Source organism: Maniola hyperantus, chromosome 4, assembly GCF_902806685.2.
Source record: "Maniola hyperantus chromosome 4, iAphHyp1.2, whole genome shotgun sequence".
Lineage (NCBI taxonomy): Eukaryota > Metazoa > Arthropoda > Insecta > Lepidoptera > Nymphalidae > Maniola > Maniola hyperantus.
The window spans coordinates 3,291,646-3,311,446 of record NC_048539.1 but is presented as its reverse complement, the minus strand read 5'-3'; the positions used below and the strand labels follow the sequence as shown (position 1 = coordinate 3,311,446).

At 38.5% G+C, this 19,801-nt stretch overlaps 1 protein-coding gene across 3 annotated transcripts; it reads right to left on the bottom strand.

Annotated features, from left to right (window-relative positions):
• Positions 1-1,458: 1,458 nt before the first annotated feature.
• On the bottom strand, positions 1,459-8,995 carry LOC138404782 (uncharacterized). 3 transcript variants are annotated; one of them, XM_069509824.1, is made up of 8 exons: positions 8,871-8,995; positions 7,457-7,545; positions 6,626-6,764; positions 5,064-5,200; positions 4,553-4,613; positions 3,551-3,662; positions 2,580-2,675; positions 1,459-1,836 (listed from the first exon to the last, which is right to left on the bottom strand). In XM_069509824.1, exons 2-8 carry the CDS (start codon positions 7,527-7,529, stop codon positions 1,774-1,776), a joined length of 681 nt encoding a protein of 226 aa, XP_069365925.1. In that variant the 5' UTR covers positions 7,530-7,545; positions 8,871-8,995; the 3' UTR covers positions 1,459-1,773. The 3 variants fall into 3 exon arrangements, with proteins under 3 accessions (XP_069365925.1, XP_069365924.1, XP_069365926.1); XM_069509823.1 differs by lacking the exon at positions 8,871-8,995 and adding an exon at positions 7,679-7,745; XM_069509825.1 differs by lacking the exon at positions 8,871-8,995 and having other exon boundaries at positions 7,457-7,715.
• Between the last annotated feature and the right edge of the window lie 10,806 nt (positions 8,996-19,801).

Genomic DNA, 19,801 nt, shown 5'->3' with positions numbered 1-19,801 from the left:
TCGTCTCGGTGGTTGGAAGTCCGGTGCGGCGCCGGCGCGGCGCCGGAGCGCATCGTGTGACATGCCACGGATATTTCTATGTAAGACGACGCAGCGACACCGCTCCGGCGCAGCACCGCCGCCGCAACGCATCGTGTGCCCCCGCTCTCACTCATGGTTTTTGGCAGACATGAGTAACTACAATCGCGCGCTTCCCCGACCTCCTAATCGGAGGTCAGGATTTCGATCGGGCACGCACCTCTAACTTTTCGAAGTTATGTGCGTTTTAAGTAATTAAATATCACTTCCTTTAACGGTGAAGGAAACATCGTGAGGAAACCTAGATGCTTGAGAGTTCTCCATAAATTTCTCAAAGGTGTGTGAAGTCTGCCTATCCGCACTTGATCAGCGTGGTAGACTATGGCCAAAACCCTTCTCACTCTGGGAGGAGACCCATGGTCTGTGACCCATGGATTGACAATGATGATGAAGATGATGATCTTATATACCTAGTACAAGATGATGCCCGCAACTTCGTCCGCGTGAATTTAGGATTTTTGAAAATCCCGTGGGAACTCTTTAATTTTCCGGGAATTAAGTAGTCTATATCCTTCCCCAGGATGTAAGCTAACTCTGTACCAAATTTCATCAAAATCGGTTAAACTGTTGGGCTGTGAAAAGCTTGCAGACAGACAGACACACTTTCGCATTTATAATATTACTATGGATTACGATAGAAGTATGGATGAAATTAAAAAATATAATATATTCTTATATATAACCGCCCTTCCTGCAACATAATATTAAGTATGTTGCAGGAGGGGCGGTTTATAAATTATATGTTTACACACTTACCTTTGCCCCGTTCAAGTAGCGATGCATTAATAATTGCAACTTGTATTTATATCGAAAGATGGATTTAATTTAATCTGATACGAGCTAATGAGATACATCGCTAAACATTATAATATCTTAATTATAAGGATTATTATCTAGATAAGGGTATTATTTATTATGGATAGGGGGACGAAATCGATAAAAAAAACCAAATTACGAACGCGGATTGATATCAAAGCAAGGTGAACAAGATAAATCTATTTACTTCCTTTTAGGTCATTAGGATAGTGTGAACGTATTGAGAGACTATTGAATCAATCAGTAGGTACTCTTATTATAAATGCGAAAGTGTATTTGTTTGTTAGTTTGTCCTTCAATCACGTCGCAACGGTGCAACGGATCGACGTGATTTTTTGCATGGGTATAGTTAAGATGATGACGATTATTATGATTATATTAGAGGTATGAAGTCAATTCAATTAAATAAACATACTTAAACACAACACTTATGCATCAACAAACATTTATTTTATTTTAACAAATCAATACAAAAAGTAACTTAATTAAATCAATGATTACATACAAATAACTAGCATATATTATAACTCTAGCTGCGGAAAGAAGTTAGTCTAGTTATCTCTGCTACTTAATCCCATACAAATGATAGAGGCAAAAATCTCAGTGGGCGCTAACCATTTTGAGACACCAACCAATCACAAATGAAAGTATGTTTATTAATGAAATTTCAAATGTTTTGAGAAAGCATGTTTGTGATTGGGTGGTGACTCAAAATGGTTAACGCCCACTGAGATTTTCGCCTCTATCATTTGTATGGGATTACATAACTATAGCTATGTTAAAACTTCATTCTCCGTAGGATATATCAGTATTTTATTAACACTTGCTGTAACATCATTGTTATCTAATAATTAATTATCTTTCTTGCACGATCGAGCTCTAACCTAAAATCTGGTTACCTATTTCCATGATGAGATCGCCCAAGACCTTGTCGATTTGATTCTGAAATGTAATAATTTATGTATTAGCAGAAATCATTTTATAAACTCATATAATTTATTCTTTAACCGAGCAATTCTTTTATATCATCATCATTATGATCACGCCATTGGCGGCCAACTACTGAACACAGGTCTCCACTCAGAATGAGAAGGGCTTAGGCCATAGTCTGCCATGCTGGCCAAGTGCGGATTGGCAGACTTCACACACCTTTGAGAACATCATGGAGGATTCTCAGGCATGCATGATTTTTTCCTTCACGGTTGAAGCTAGCTTAAGTTAGTTAAAGTGATATTTTAATTGGTTAAATCGCACATAAGTCCGTAAAGTCAAAGATTCTTATAACCAATATATAATTTGATGACTCAGAAACGGCTCTAACGATTTGGATGTAATTTTGTATTTAAAATGTTGTATAGAAGCAGGCGATACTTTGCGGAAGTCCATAATATACAATGAACCAAAAGCTTAATTTGCTGTAATCCGCTGAAACAGGTCGAATCTGTGTGGTGCAACATGCAGCATGCGAAATGCACCGCCCGCCCTCCCACTGCTAAACATGCAAGAAGAAGCAGCCACCAGGCAAGCAAAACGCACCACCACTACGCAGCACCACACAAATCCCAAACACACTCGACGCACGTTTCGCCCCGACACCGGAGCATCCTCAGGAGATGTAGACCTTACAATGCACAATTGTCAATTGCTTCCGGAGGGGATGCGAAATAAAGCGTGATAAAGCTTACCTGGTTAACCTGCATCCATATGGGGATTCTAAAGTTGATCAAGTCGTTCACTTGACGAGAGTAGTCTTGCTTATTTATGACCAGTTCCAAGTCAGACTGTAAAGAAAACCAATATAAATAAAATTATATTTTTGTAACATAACCCAAATTAGATAAATAATAATCTATATTCTGTTACAATAGTTTGAACCTTTTTTACACTGAATAGCAGATTAAGGTCGTCTCCACAGATTTAGATTACCTAGATACAAATAAAATACAATGCAACCACCCTTTTTTATTTTTTGCTGACAAGGGAAAATCTTTATACGATAAAAAAAGCCTTTTATTTATCCTTAATAAATAATCGGTACATTTCATATTATTATAAATTCTGTACATGCATTGACTATGCAAAAATATTTTACCTTACTTAATAATTTAATAATATCTAATAATTGCTTGATATTGCTTTTAATAACAATATTGTATCTTTGACATAAATAAGTTGGTATAACATTTTGTATTTATGGAGCAATTGCTTAATTATGAAAAAATTGAAATTGAAAATCACAATTACTATAAATTCTGTACATGGATTGAATATTGACTATGCAACAATTTATACGATACTCTCTCTAATATAATAAAGATAAAGAGTAATATATACAGGGTGTAACCAGAACGCTATCAAAAACTTATCGTTATTGTTTATTTTATTGTTATACTATCTAAACACAAACCAATACCAATAACGATTTGCCTCATTTTGTAGTTTTAGTGATTTAGTATTTTTCAAACCCGCAATATATTGCGTGCAAAACTGGGGTCAATGCCCCACCTACAACGTGGCATTTGACTTCAAGTGGCCTAATTATGCAACGTTTGTTGACCACTAGCGTCATTCAGATGTTGTATTTGCAGTATATGTAACTTTTACCAAATATAAGATATTATTTTATAAAAATAAAATATATAATATAAGTACGTACCCAAAGTTTTTGGATCCTCAAGGTAAAGTCCAAACTGCGTATACTGATGCCAGAGATGACGCCTACGTTCATGCGCATATCAAAGGTCACTGCTAGCCTTGTCAATTCAAACCTGAAAGGAAATCATGTGGTTTGATAACAAAAAATCTGTCTAGTGAGAAACGGACTCGCGCATACACATATTTTTTTTAATTTTCATGCCATCCATTTTGAAATTTAAAAAATTCAACTCTCTACGTATTTACGAGATATAGGGGATAGACAGGCAGATGGACGGACAGTGAAGGCTTAGTAATTGGGTCCCGATAGCACCCTTCGGGTACGGATTCTTAAATACTATTTTTACAGATATATCTTGTCATTCATGTCGATGCTAGCTAGCTCTACTCTATCCCAAACATTGTTTCTCAGAAATAAGTAACGTCTGGCAGCATTGGTATCTTAGGCCATAATATCTAAACAAAAGTGTTTGGGCTAAAGAAATTGTTTTAAAAAAACCGGCCAAGTGCGAGTCAGGCTCGCGCAATGAGGGTTCCGTACTACAGTCGTATTTTTTCGTCATTTTGCACGATAATTCAAAAACTATGATGCATAAAAATAAATAAAAATCTGTTTTAGAATGTACAGGTGAAGACCTTTCATATGATACCCCACTTGATATAGTCACTCACTTCGAAAGTTGAAAATACTAATTATTAGTTCATGACCACAATTTTTTTTTTTTTGTGTGATCTAACCCTAAATTCACGTTTTTCAGATTTTTCCTCAAATGTCAGCTATAAGATCTACCTACCTGCCAAATTTCATGATTCTAGGTCAACGGGAAGTACCCTGTAGGTTTCTTGACTGACAGACAGACAGACAGACAGACAGACACACAAAGTGATCCTATAAGGGTTCCGTTTTTCCTTTTGAGGTACGGAACCCTAAAAATGGACGAGTAATATTCGTTATAGACTAAAGGAAAGCAACGTTCAAGGAAAAAGACATAAAATCACTTACTCGCCACGTAATTCTCCGTCGTATTTTTCTCCATCGTAGTTGATCTCAAGGCCTGAATTACCTGAAATGCATATATAATTTAAAAAAAAACATTAGCGCGCTCGCCAGCGTTCTCCATGCATTGGTTCTTATTTGAATACTAGCTTATGCTCTATGAGGACTACATAAATTGCAACCCCCTATTTCACTCCCTTAGGGGTTGTATTTTCAAAAATCCTTTCTTAGCGGATGCCTACTTCATAATAGCTATCTGCATACCAAATTTCAGCCCGATCCGTCCAGAAGTTTCAGCTGTGCGTTGATAGATCAGTCAGTCAGTCACCCTTTCTTTTTATATATTTAAAGACTAGTGATGCAGGCGACTTATCCTCGTGAATTTAGGTTTTTAAAAATCCCGTGGGAACTCTTTAATTTTCCGGGATAAAAAGTAGTCTATGTCACTGTTCAGGTCCTAGACTATACACCAGGTGAGATCGCAGTCAAGGGCTGACTTGTAATGAAAAAAACTTACGGAGTGAACAGAGGATGCCAGGGAGAGCGATGTTCAAACGGAGCCTGCTAGTGAGGGTACTCCAGTTCACGGTCTCGGGCACGATGTGGCTGAGGCCAATACAGTCGAGGCCTTCAATCAGCAGCCTTAGGTCAACACTGTAGACATAACAGTTTAAGTAAAGTATGCGCAATGCCTCTCTTATCGAGAGTTACATTTTTGCTCCGTGTAACGTGAAGTTTTGTGAGAATGGGTGTAATATTTTATAATAAAATCCCACAAACAATTTTGGACTTGCCTTTACACAAGTTTAAAAAATCTGTTAAAAGTATGCTCTTAAAAAAGCATATATTTATACAGTGGAAGACTATATGTAAATGATAAGAAAGCTTGGATTTGACTCGCTCCAGCAATGCCCGGGGCTGCAATTGCTTGTACAGTATGGTATAATAATATAGTAAATTGATGACTTGAAAAGAGCAACCGCCGAGTTTCTTATTACATTTTGTAACTCTGTAACTGACACCTACGTCTTAGAAAGAACCTACCTTCCAAATTTCAACTTTGTAGGCTTTAGTTCCTGAGATATCGTGATTGGTCAGTCAGTCAGTGAGTGAGTGGTATTTCGCTTTTATATAATATTAATAATGATAAGCGCTAAGTTTTTGCTAGCGTTCTAATTACTTTTTTTTTTAATTTATTTTGTAGAGACAAACAGTTACAATGAGAAATATAGATAGTATATAATATAAAAACACTTAAACCAAAGTCTCCAATGAGAAATTAATACTTATAATAATAATTATGTCCACAACACACGGGCATAGTACGCATATAAAAACTAGGCACAGAGTATAAAATCACTAATCGTGCTAACTATACTCTGATTTTTAATTCGGTGGAATTCTGACGCTGACATTTTTATACATCAGGGGAGTTATTTGTATGAAAAACAGTGTGACCATCACCTGAAGTTCGATTTTACCCCAAATTACATTAAATCCATAACTAAAAAAAGCCCTAAGACATGACTTCGCACAAAAATAGGGTGCAATCTTTAACAGTGGAAAGTGGAAACTGGCAGCAATGGGCTCGGTTGATTTGAGGGTGTAATCTTGACTTATGTGTTGAACATTTCTAAGTTTATTTTTAGTTCCTTTTAATTTTAATCATCTTGATGTGCCTAAAAGTACACGCTTAGATTATAATGCAGGATTTTTTAAGAAATTCTTTCAAAAAAAAACCTTGTTCTTTACGAAAATCGGCCAAATCGGTTGATTCGTTCTCTAGTGATGATCTTACATACATGCGGCAATTGATTTATGTATGTACCTACTTAAATTTACCTTTGTACAATATTTAAAGTTTTCTTCTTTGTGGGAATTGTTTTATCTCTGGTAACATTAAGAAACGACAGAATTCCACGGAAATAAAAATCAGACTATAGGTAGGTAACTTATGGAACACGGAACAAACTAAAATCGACTAAGGTATAAACTATAATATATAGGTATAAGGTATTACACCCCGTAGAAGAAGATTTCGGCTGATAGCCCTGGAAAGACTAGCCGCTAGCTACTTACCCTGGTACAGGCGAATTTTCGACCACCAATCTGTTGATCCGCAGGGGGTCCAAGCCATTGTCTCTGATAGCTTGGCTGACGTCTTCAATCGCTCTTCTTATTTGATTTTCAACAATAATATTACGCTGATCCCTGTTTTCTGAAAAATATATTTGGATATTTCAACGACGACGCCGCGCCCCGGCGCAATACGGTATTTTAAAACACCAAGCGAGAAAAAAACTAAAAATGTATAAACAAGATAAAATTAGCAATAAGCAATCTCAAAATAAAAATCATCATCAAATCAAACCAAAAAAACCGGCCAAGTTCCGTACTACAGTCGTAGTTTTCCGACATTTTGCACGATAATTCAAAAACTATGATGCATAAAAATAAATAAAACCTGTTTTAGAACGTACAGATAAAGTTCTTTCATACGATACCCCACTTGATATATTAATCTTACTTTGAAAGATGAAAATGATAATAACTTGTTCATTTAATTTTTTTTGTGATGTAACCACAAATTCACGATTTTCGGATTTTTCTCCTTACGTGTGTTATAAGACCTACCTATCTGCTAAATTTCATGATTCTAGGTCAACGGGAAGTACCCTATAGGTTTCTGACAGACAGACTTATCGCTCAAATCATATTTTACAATATAGCATTACTTACTGTAATTTGAATATTTGAAAAGAACAACCGCCGACTTTCTTGCTGGATCTTCTCAAGACGTTTTGAACTAGCAGTGGTAGGTCTTTTAACGATTCAAAAGCACTTGCACAAGTTTATTTGGATAAATAAATATCTTTCTAAGTAAGTATTTCTATTTTCTATTTCACTTACCCAGTCCATATTCTTCAGGCAAGGCGCTGGCGCCGACGGCCAGTGCCAAGAAAGCGACAAAAATAACCTTCATTTCGATTTTGATTTACCTGAAAAATAAAACATAACTAGAATAATCATATAAATTATGCGAAAGTGTGTTTGTTTATTGGTTTGTCCTTCAACCACGTCGCAACGGTGGAACGGATAGACGTAATTTTTTGCATGGGTATAAATAAAGACCTGGAGAGTGACATAGTACTTTTTATCTTGGTAAATCAAAGAGTTCCCACGGCATTTTTAAAAAACCTAATTCCACGCGGATGTAGTCGCGGGTATCAGCTAATGAAAACTAAAAATAAATCTGTTACTGTCTGTTCGCGCAACACGCCAAAACTGTTGAACTTATTGGAATGCAATTTTGGCATGTTTATTTCAGTATAGCTAATGCTCTAGGTTATCTTTATAAAATAGCTGGTAAGTACTAGATGACGCCCGCACTTCGTCCACGTGGATACCTATAGGTTTTTTAAAAATCCCGCGTGAACTCTTTCATTTCCCGTGATAAAAAGTGCATTGCTGTGATCTTATAAGTAGGAAGTCGTTGGTTCGATTCCCGACACGGGCAATATTAGAATTTATAATTTCTAAATTGTCCCTGGTTTGATCTGGTGGAAGGCTTCGGTCGTGGCTAGTTACTACCCTACCGTACCGCCAAGCTATTTAGCGTTCTGGTCGCTTTAAAACTGATCAGGCGTATGGGTTTAATAATGAAACTGCTAAACTAAGACTGCATCATGACTTACCACTTGGGTGAGAGCAGTCAAGGGCTAACTTGTATCAGAAAAAAACAGCCAAGTGCGAGTCAGGCTCGTGCACCGAGGGTTCCGTACTACAGTCGTATTTTTTCGACATTTTGCACGATAAACCAAAAACTATGATGCATAAAAATCAATAAAAATCTGTTTAAGAATGCACAAGTGAAGCCCTTTCATATGATACCCCACTTGATATAATGTGTGATAACAATCTTAATTTGAAAATTGAAAACACTAAAATTATTAAACCCAAATCACAATATAACCAGAAAACCAGAAAACCACAAATCACAATATAATTTTTGTGTGTGACATAACCAAAAATTCACGGTTTTTAGATTTTTCCCCTTAGGACTGCTATAAGACCTACGTACCTGCCAAATTTCATCATTCTAAGTAGGGAACGGGAAGTAGGTACCATGTAGGTTTCTTGACAGACAGACAGACAGACGGAAAGACAGACAACAAAGTGATCCTACAAGGGTTCAGTTTTTCCTTTTGAGGTACGGAACACTAAAAAAAAAAAAACAACTACCATTATATACCAACTTCCACCCTGGTAGGATATAGTGTGAATACGCACTGTAACCTAAAATAACAAAAACCTATATGCTTACCCTTGCAGCAGCGAACAACAACGCCCAATTATTGAAGATATCCCTATTTATACCAGGGAAAAAATGTGATTGAAATCTCGAAACTAATTATGATAGTTATGATTGATTAATCGCTAATATTATCTTTAAACTATTTCTATTATAAATGATAATAATTAATCTATGTGTTTTAGAACGCCACTTAAAAATGTACCTACCTATACTTAGCGATTATAATACAGATAAGTAATTTTGGCAGTAGTATAGTTGTTTCTGCGACCTGCTACGCCTCTGCAAATTGTACATAGAACCACCCGTGTAATAATGTGTTCCCTAAAAATGATTCTTTCAAGTCATTCAAAGGATGCATTTAAGGCCCAAGACACGGGTCTGCCCGCGAAATTCAAATTTAATTTGGCTTTTCACAATTTGTAAATTAATGCGACAAAGTAGACTTATGGCATTCAAATTTTGCCCCTAGCAATATCATCTTCACAGGTTTATATAAAAATCCTTACTTGAAAGTGTCCAGTTTAAGAAATTAATCCAAATAATGAGTTTGACGTGACTAATCACAAATTAGTCATTATTTTGACTATTTTTTAAACTGAAACTTTGTCGCATTAGTTTACAAATTGTGAAAAACCAAATTAAATTTGAATTTCGTGGGCAGACCCGTGTCTTAGGCCTTAAATAAATTCATCGAAACGCATGGTGGTTTCTTTGGTGCTGCTGTAGAGGTAATATGTGACCTCCATTGGCTGCGTTGGCTGGAAACAATATTCGAATTTGGAACCAATCCAAAATTCTGCTTATTCTTTAGAAGGTGAAAACATAACTCCAGTCATTTGAAGATTAGCATTTCAACAAGACCTAACAGTTTTATAAGATCTAGTGGCATTGTGATTGAATTGCCTGTTAGAATTATAATGTGATATCAATTCTCATGAGTCATTCGATAGAAGTTTCTACTTTCAGCATTACAGAATTATTTTATCAACAGAGAAAGAGAAATAAACACTAAATGTTAAGTTGTGCAAATGTTTTAGAGTTTAAACTATCGTGAGTGATGTACCTACACAGGAAAAGATTGCGAAAGTATGTATATAATATTTTGTTGGTTGGTTGGCTTGTCCTTCAATCACGTCGCAACGATCGAATTTTTGCGTGGTTACAGTTAAGGACTAGAAGAGTGACATAGGTTACTTTTTATCCCGGAAAATCAAAGCAGTTTTTAAGTTATTGATCTTGCGAATAAAATAAATCGAAATGGATTGTTTTTTAAATTCAAAGTCTAGATAGGTAAACATTTTAACATCATTGTTTAAATAACTATACAACTTAAATTTATTTAAAACTAAATGATGCCCGCGACTTCGTCCGCGTCAATTAAGTTTTTTACAAATCTCGCGGGAACTCTTTGATTGCACACGAGTGAGATATTCTTCCTCGGGATGCAAGCTATCTTTGTATCGATCAAATGGATGGACCGTGAAAAGCTAACACACATACAGACACTTTGGGTTTATACCTATCTGTCCGTCTGTCTGTCTGCTAGCTTTTCACGGCTTATCCGATTAACAAATTTTGATGAAATTTGGTACAGAGATAGCTTGCATCCAGGGGAAGGACATAGGCTACTTTTGATCCTGGAAAACCAAAGAGTTCCCAAGGGATTTTTAAAAACCAAATTCCACGCAGACGAAGTCGCGGGCATCAGCTAGTACCTACCTATTATAAATGCTAAAGTGTGTGTCCGACCGTCTGTCTGTCTGTCTGTCTGCTAGCTTATCACGGCTTATCCGGATATCCAATTTTGATGAAATTTGGTACAGAGTTAGCTTGCATCCCGGGCAAGCTACTTTTGATCCCGGAAAACCAAAAAGTTCTCAAGGGATTTTTAAAAATCTAAATCCACGCGAACGAAGTTGCGGGCATCATCTAGTATTAAATATTTTATTGCAATAGGTATATGGATATGGAAGTGTAGGTAGATAAATATCTAGTTCAACTAACTTCATATGACGATGACGTGTATTTACATTTTGTAATGGATGGGTTTGAAAATTGGCCAATAAAACACAGGAACTACGTATAAAAATGTTTTTATTTTTTGACATAATCCCTATTTAGCTCAATAGGTATCTACACCATTTCTTCCTTCTCCTTTCTTAAGCTTCTATACCAGTTTAAAAAAATCTTTCAGGTCTTTAAAATACAAATTTACTGCGGCTTTGACCTCCTCATATTTTGATGAAAGCTTTTGAACACCAAGGTTGGTCTTCAAAAACTTTCAGTTTAGGGTTCCGTATCTCTTATAAAAAGGAACTCTTATAGGATCACTTTGGTGTCAGTCTGTCGTGTCTGTCAAGACACGACCGCTTGACTGAGACGGCTCGTGAAGTAGGATACGGGAGAGGGAAATGTGACGTTGAATGAGAAAGTTTCCAGGCAACGTTCGATAAAACTTTCCTAGATGGCGCTGAATACTACCACCACTAAAGATGAAAAATAATACCTATATCTATGCTTTAAATTTTAAATTAAATCGGATGCAAAAATTTTGACAGGTTCACAGATATTGTGGGGAAGAAACGTAAGGAAAATTGCAGTGCACGCTAGCTCTTACTCTTCATATATGTCATTGATTGACAGGACCTAAACATTAAAGCATAGAATAGATATAGGTATTATTTTTCATCTTTAGTGGTGATAGTATTCAGCGCCATCTATGAAAATTTTATCGAACCTAGCCTAGAAACTTCCTCATTCCTTCCCACTTGCATTTAGCAAGACGTGTTTGCAGTCACAACTTGAGAAAACCACTAAGGCTTCCTGTTCATGAATCTGATATTTTCAAGGAGCTTTTAACTTAGATGGCCTTCGTTACAAATCAAACTAAACTATGTATAACATTATACTTAGTTACATATCTTACACCCGGCTTTACTCACGTGTTTAGTCGACGCTAGCCCGACTAGTTTCGAATGTGTTTAGTTGGGCTAGCGTCGACTAAACACGTGAGTAAAGCCGGGTGTGAGATATGTATGTATAATGGAAATCACTCACGATAGTTTAAACGCTGAAATAAACTAGGTATAACAATTTCAGAGAATCGCACTAGGTTAAACTTTATTGTGATAAGTATATTTTTTTTAATTTAAAATATCACAAATGAGTATTCAACTGTAGATATTTTTAGCAAACCTTTAAGCAATTCGACCATTGAAAGTGTATAAAGTGATTATCTTAAACTGTTAGAGCTAGCTCGCACCACAGTAAATGTCCGTACGTTTTTTTTTCCCGCAAAATCTGTGAACTATAGAACTACAACTACAGAAGCGCGCGCACTGCGGAATTACTTAATTCCGCACCGGATTTTCATACATTTAAATTCAAATTCACGGACTTTAAAACGAACCGCAACTCCGCGCTAGTTCTTATAGTTTCCCATATAGACAAGTATAAACATCCCATCTAAACGCACGAAACGTTTTGCGTCATCATTCCCCATACGCATGTCATTGGCCGCTACAGCGTCACCGGGGGAGTTGGCGAGCGCGAAGCTCCGCCTGGGGGTGAGCCCTAGGGCTCGAAGAAATAATTCGAGAGGTCGGGGGGCAACGTCCTCCTAAGGGCGCCTCCTGTGAGGCTCGGACCACGGCTTAGGATGACGTTGGGATGGGCGGAGTTGTCGGTTTTGTTGGTTAGTCCGTACGCCCCCGAGGCCGTGGCGTGAGCCCACGTCCGGGTGACGTTAGAAATCGGGGACCTCGTCTTCGCCGGCGAAGACGCTGTGATGAGGTTGAATTGTGTAGCCCTACGAGATAGGGTGCATTGTCGGTCATGATTTGATCGTCGGGGTCGTTAAGGACGTGCTTAGGGCGTCTTTTATCTGGGGGGTCGTTTCGGTCAGGGGTGTAAGTCGCTGCCTCAACTATTAGGGGGTTGGGGTGTCTAATGGCTTTCTCAAAATAATTTTTGGAAAGCTGTTTAAAGTAATGAGCTATTGTCGGGAGTTGGAGGTCTCTGTGGAGGTCCACGTTGCGCATGTACCACGGGGAGCCAGTGGCCGTACGCATAAACTTATTCTGTAGGACTTGGAGAGGTTTGAGAGAGGAGGGCGGCAGGTGTGCAAATGCAACACAGGCATAAGACATTATGTGCTCCGTGAGGCGGTGCACTTGATGAACACATGAGTGTCTGGTTCGAAAGCCAAATTGCTCGTCGTTGAGGAGGTTTTTCTCCTCTACGACGGACCTAAGTCGATTAAGGATGACTTTCTCATACACCTTGCCAAGGGTGTTGAGCAAACTAATGGGGCGGTAGCTAGTAGGGAGGTTCCTAGGTTTCCCTGGCTTGGGGATGCCTATAACGGTAGCTTCTTTCCACCTGTCGGGGAAGGAGCATCCCGCCATGAGGGTGTTGAAAATGACAACCAGGAGGTTGATTAATACATCGGGGAGTAACTTTAGTGTTTTGTTATTAATAGAGTCGGGGCCTGGGGCTTTTTTGGCGTGAAATTCTTTGATAATTTGACGAACTTCGCCGCTATTCGTCGGGAGGATTGGATCACCATCTGGGGCGGAAGACAAGATAGATGCTAGTTTGTTTTCGACTAGTTCTATGTGGGAGTTATCTACAAAGATGGTGCTCGGGGAGCATTGGGCTTCTAAGCTATCGGCCAGGCATTCGGCCTTATCGACATCTTCAAAGGCGGGCGGTTTATTGGGACGTAAAAGCGGAGGAGTGGCCGAGACAGGGTCGGCTTTGAGAGCTCTCGCCAGGCTGTAGTAGGCTACATGCGATGGCTTGAGCTCGCTCAGCCTCCTGTCCCATTGTTCGTCGCGGAGTTCGGCAAGGCGAGCCTTTACCTCCCTCTGGGCTCTCCAGAGTTCTCTCCGGTTGTCGGCGTTGGGACATGCGTCATGGGCTCTACGTTTAGCGTTTTTGATGGTGATGAGCTCTCTGGCGTCGTCCGGCAACTGTCGACGGGTGAAACCGTTCGGCATCTGTCGGGAGCAGGCGCTTAGAGCATCGCGGATATGATTAGTAAGGTGCAGTGAGGCTGCATGCGCTTCATCTAGGCTACCTATAATGTCAGGAATTTGAGAAATGTGCACTGAGTCTATAGACTTAAGATGCTCTGAGAGCTTCTTGAAGTCAATGACTGTTTTGGTCGGGGGGGCCGCGGTGGGCGGGGGTCCTAGCCGCATTAGGACGGGACGGTGGTCTGAACATAGCTCGGACAGCACCTCCAAAGGACTCACCTGAAGGGCGATGTTTTTTAGAAGAGCTATGTCGAGTATGTCCGGTCTGTCTGTTGAATTGTCGGTCGTTGGGTAGCGAGTCGGTGTGTCAGGGGCTATAACTATGAAGTTAAGATCGGGGCGGTGCGTCAGTCTTTCGAGTTGACGTCCTCGTGAGTTCGGGGAGCGGCAATTCCAACTTTGATGTTTGGCGTTAAGGTCTCCGGCCACGATGACGGAGTCTCCTAATGAGAGGAGTGCGCGGATGTCTAATAGATCTTTCGAGGGAGAGAGATAGACGGATGCTAGTATGACCGACGGATGGCCAGTCATACTCACCTGACATATAGAAGCTTCCATATTGGTTAGTTGAGGAGGGTCGAGAGGAGTGCAGTGAAGAGCCCTTCTGTAGTATATAGCAGTGCCACCCTTTGCAGTGGCCCTGTCGTTTCTGACAATATTAAAATTGGCAATTCTGGGATTACTTCTACTAGGTTTCAAGAAGGTCTCTTGCACTAGGAGAATGTCGGTTTGATGTGCACATACAAATTCGCGGACTTCGTCCATTTGGTCGATAAGGCCGTTCGCGTTGTAGAACGCGACCACTAAGGAGTGGGGTTTTAATCTACCTTTGGTTGTACTATCCATTATAGGTTTTTAAGGTTGTTTATGGAGATGAGTAGACCCAAGTGTTGGGTAATGGCTGCTTTGGGATCTTCCCTAAAGGTCCGGGCGAAAATTTCCATCTCCACTATGTCAATAGAGGCGAGGACGGTTTCTATTAATTTGAGGTTATCCGCAGCGTTTGTCGCTGCGGATGTATGGAGCGGTTGCTCTGGCTGGGGCTGGGGCTTAGGCGTAGGCGCGGAAGCCTTGGCCGGGGCTGGTTGGGCGGGCTTGGCCGGGGCTGGTTTGGAATACTCTTCCACGATATGTGTTTCCTACCAACTAAAACCCGGGTATCTTTAAAACAAGAGTGAATAGGCATCTTCTAGGTAAACGCGTCCCATCTTAGCCCGCATCATCACTTTCCATCAGGTGTGATTGCGGTCAAGCGTTTGCCTATAATGAATAAAAAAAATTAAAAAAAGTTTTAGATAATTATAATGGTAACTAGTTTGATTCGTAACGATAAAGCTGAAGCTTGATCGTTACAAATCAAACAAGTTACAAGCAATGTCACCTTTTGTAGCCCTTTAAAAATATCAAGTATATTAAAACCCGCTTTTACTTCACGAGTCGTCTCAATGAAACGCTTTACTAAGCTATAGAAGGTATATATAAGAATGAAATAAAATGATCATAATATTACAGTATTCACAAAAAGTATTTATTTAACAAATCAACACTAAAAAGTACATTAAGTAAAACATAGATTAGGTACATATCAGAAAGGTCTGTAACGTCATTATTAGATATTTCTTTTTCCACGATCGAGTTAGAGACTCATTAGCCGGTCGGCAAGTTCCTTGAGCGCTTCGGACAACACCCGGTCGATATCTCTCTGAAAAAAAAATGTTTTAATTTGGGTATTAGCAGTAAATCAGGAGTATAATTCAGGAGTTACAAATAAAACAGTGTAATAACGCTACTGATCAAAATACTTTTTTTATTTAATCCGGATGCCTTTAGCCCACTGAATACATAATATCTGAACTCATTTCCAAGCAAAACGACCTAAAACTGTACCTATAGTCCATAAAAACTGGTCAAGTGCGAGTCACGCTCGCGCAACGAGGGTTCCGTACTACAGTCGTATTTTTTGACATTTTGCACGATAATTCAAAACTATGATGCATAAAAATAAATAAAAATCTGTTTTAGAATGCACAGGAGAAGACCTTTCATATGAACTTGATATAGTTATCTAACTAATAAATTGAAAATATTAATTATTAATTCATGACCACAATTTAATTATTTTTTGTGGGATGTAACCACAAATTCAAGGTTTTCAGATTTTTCTCCAAATATCTGCTATAAGACCTACCTACCTGCCAAATTTCATGATTCTAGGTCAACGGGAAATACCCTGTAGGTTTCTTGACAGACCGACAGACAGACAGACAGACAGACAGACAGACAGACAGACAGACAGATAGACAGACAGACAGCCAACAAAGTTAGCATAGTTAGCAACATAAGGGTTCCGTTTTTCTTTTGAGGTACGGAACCCTAAAAATGACTCCTCACGCCCATTTTATCTGTATGGGTCAACTGTCTACATGTCAAAAGTTCGGTTCACCTTTAAGGACTAAGGACTAAATGGAACTTTGATATGAAATTTGACACAAAAAGTTAAAATGGCGCGTGAGGAGTTCAATTTTACGCGTTATACTAAAATTGATTCCAAAGGTCATGATATCGATTACTGAATCAATTTGAAGCAAAATGGCCTAAAACTGTGTCCAAGTCAATTCGTGATTTAGATGAAAACGGTATAATTTATAAGAATTTAAGAATACTTATATAAGAATTTAAGTTTTATTTAAAAAAATGTTGAATATTAAAGTTTTTACAATGGACAAGTATTGTGTAATAGTTACTAAGTATACCCATACAACAGACTCTTACTCTACTCTATTGCAATTAATATGTTTTTAGAGAAGAATAAAGTCCGTAGGTTCCTTATAGTGTCAGCCATTAGTGCCTTGCCTATGGATGAAAACTTGCTTACCTGGTGAACCAAAAGCCATGTTGGAGCTCTGACGTTGAAGAAGTGGTTCATTTGATCAGAGTAATCATTGTCATTGACGAGCATATTGATGTTAGACTGAAAATAAAATAAAGTAATTAAAATCTTTTAAAAGCTGATTCTTTCAGGCGCCGTCCTATTGTCATCGCTCGCGCAATGATGCGATGTGATTTCATCGTACGATGAATAGACAATATGAACGCATCGCATGATCGCGCGATTTTCAATAGGACATTCAGTAGAACACAGTTTGTTTGAACCCTGAACGCACGAGACGCTCGATCATTTTCGTAGAACGCACGCATCATCGCACGAGCGATGACAATAGGACGGCGCCTAATAGCATAATTTTTAAAAAAGAATAAATAAGTAGTAGGTAGGTATTTGTCATTTTTACAAATGGATGTTTGTTTTGTTACTCCTTCACGGCACAATGATTGAACCGATTAATTACTGTTTGAAATGGAAACCGAATAGACATATTATTCTATATGCTTCATTTCATCCCGTAACAACAAGTTGCCGCGGGATATTTATAAAAGCACACTTTTGACGACCTCCGTGGCACAGTGGTAAGCACTTATAAGTGGGAGGTCCCAGATTCAATTCCTGGCAGGGGCATGGGAATTTATAATTTTTAAATTGTCTCTGTTCTGGTTTGGTGGGAGGCTACGGCCGTGGCTAGTTATCACCCTACCAGCAAAGCCGTGCGGTCTAGCGATTGAGCGGTCCGGTACGGTGCTGTGTAGAAAAAAGGTGTATGGGTTTAATAAAAACTGCCATACTCCTTCCAGGTTAGCCCGCTCCCACCTTAGACTGCATCGTCACTTACCATCAGGTGAGATTACAGTCAAGGGCTAACTTGTATCTGAATAAAAAAAAAAAACCCGATAAGGGGTATTAATTAATGATAAGGGGGTTTAACGCCTCTTCCGTTTCCAACTTAGATGACATCGTCAGTTACCACCAGGCGACATTGCAGTCAAGGGCTTACTTGTAACGGAATCACTACCCATACCATTATAAATACGAAACTGTGTTTGTTTGGTGGTTTATTGGTTTGTTGGTCCTTCAATCACGTCGCAAATACGGAGCAACGTATCGACGTATTTTTTTCATGGGTGTAGACAAAGTAAAGGATGGATGTAGAGTGGCAAAGGTTACTTTTTATCCCGGAAAATCAAACAGTTCCCACGGGATTTCTAAGAAGCGAAATCAACGCGGGTGAAATCGCGGACATCAACTCGCAATAAATAGAAAGAAGTTAATTACCATCATTCGAGTAAACCTCATTGTCGCATCTAAACTGCGGACACTGATGCCAGAGATAATGCCCATGTTTATGGTCACGTCGAAGGACAGAGTTAACCCCGTCAGTTGAAATCTGAAAGGAAAGCATGTAGTTTAAACAAAAAAACCGGCCAAGTGCGAGTCAGATTCGCGCACCGCGGGGTCCGTACTGTATTCGTATTTTTAGACATTTTGTACCTACGATAAATCCAAAACTATTGAGCAAAAAAATAAATAAAAATCTGTTTTAAAATGTACAGGTGTAGCCCTTTCATAATATTATGATATCCCACTTGGTATAGTAGTAGAAAATACTAATTGTTTGTTCATGAACACATATTTTTTTCGTGATGTAACCACAAATTCCAGGTTTTCGGATTTTTCCTCTTATGTGTGCTATAAGAGCCACCTACCTGCCAAATCTCATGATTCTAGGTCAACGGAAAGGACCCTAGCTAATCTGCTAGCTTTTCACGGGCCAACCGTTCAACCGATTTTGATGAAATTGTGTACATAGTCAGCTTATATCCCGGGGACGGACATAGGCTACTTTTTATCCCGGAAAATTAAGGAGTTCCCGCGGGATTTTAAAAATCTAAATCCACGCGGACGAAGTCGTGGGCATCATTTTTATCCGATCACCGATTTTGATGAAATTTGGTACATAGTCAGCTTACATCCCGGCGAAGGACATAGGCTACTTTTTATCCCGGAAAATTAAAGAGTTCCCACGGGATTTTAAAAATCTAAATCCACGCAGACGAAGTCGTGGGCATCATCTAGTGTAGTAGTTTATATTTAAAATGGATTTGTAGATGGTCAATTTTATGAGTGAACTAGTGACCATATTAATAGATTCATATACAGTCAAAACCTTTTACAACAAAAACATACTAGTCACAATTAACTAACAATAACAATTAATATTAATAAATTATCATAGGTTATACCTAATGACAGAAACATAAGTAGGTAAGTCCCGGCTATTTGTGGGTTAATAAAGATATAGGTCAGGTAACAACGGTTATTATAACTAGGTATAACCCGTTTACTAAAAGATTGGACCTGGCGTCGATTAAAAATTCAAAAAAAAATTAAAAACTCAACAAGTGGCAGACAAAAATTCGTAGTACGTGTATCAGTGACAAAGATGCGAACATACACGTACTACGAATTTTTGGCTGCCGCTTGTTGATTTTTTTTTTAATTTTTAATCAACGCCAGGTCCAATCTTTTAGTAAACGGGTTGTAATGCCTTTTGCGACCTAAAAACCGTGCTCCCTTTTGATGTTGTTTTAACAGATTTTGACTGTAGTTCGAATTTCATTCACTTACACGCCACTGAATTCAGAAACGTATTTTTGTCCCTGGAAGTTGACCTCAAAGCCTGATTCACCTGAAATACAAAACACATATATATATTTACATATAGACCCCTGTCTGTCAGAAAAAATCTCAAACTCAACTTATTATGGCTATAACCTTTACATGCGCTTAAAGGTTAACTTAACACACAAACACCTTAACTTTTGCATAGAAATTTTTATCATTTAATTTTGTCATTATACCTTCACCAATTGTATTTATCAGATCAAAATGGGTACGTGTTATTATGTGTATAGATACCATTTACCAAACACGTTACACATAATATAAGAATGTGAAAGAATATGAAATGAGTTATTGTGAATTCCAAACAATTTTTAGGGTTCCGTACC

Excerpts from the sequence above, each read along its gene's own strand:
- LOC138404782 (XM_069509824.1), bottom strand. The coding sequence starts at position 7,529 with ATGAAGGTTATTTTTGTCGCTTTCTTGGCACTGGCCGTCGGCGCCAGC. Across the intron at positions 4,614-5,063 it reads TGGCATCCTCTGTTCACTCC|GTAATTCAGGCCTTGAGATC; the intron begins GTAAGTTTTTTT and ends TATGCATTTCAG. Across the intron at positions 3,663-4,552 it reads GACGGAGAATTACGTGGCGA|GTTTGAATTGACAAGGCTAG; the intron begins GTAAGTGATTTT and ends ATTTCCTTTCAG.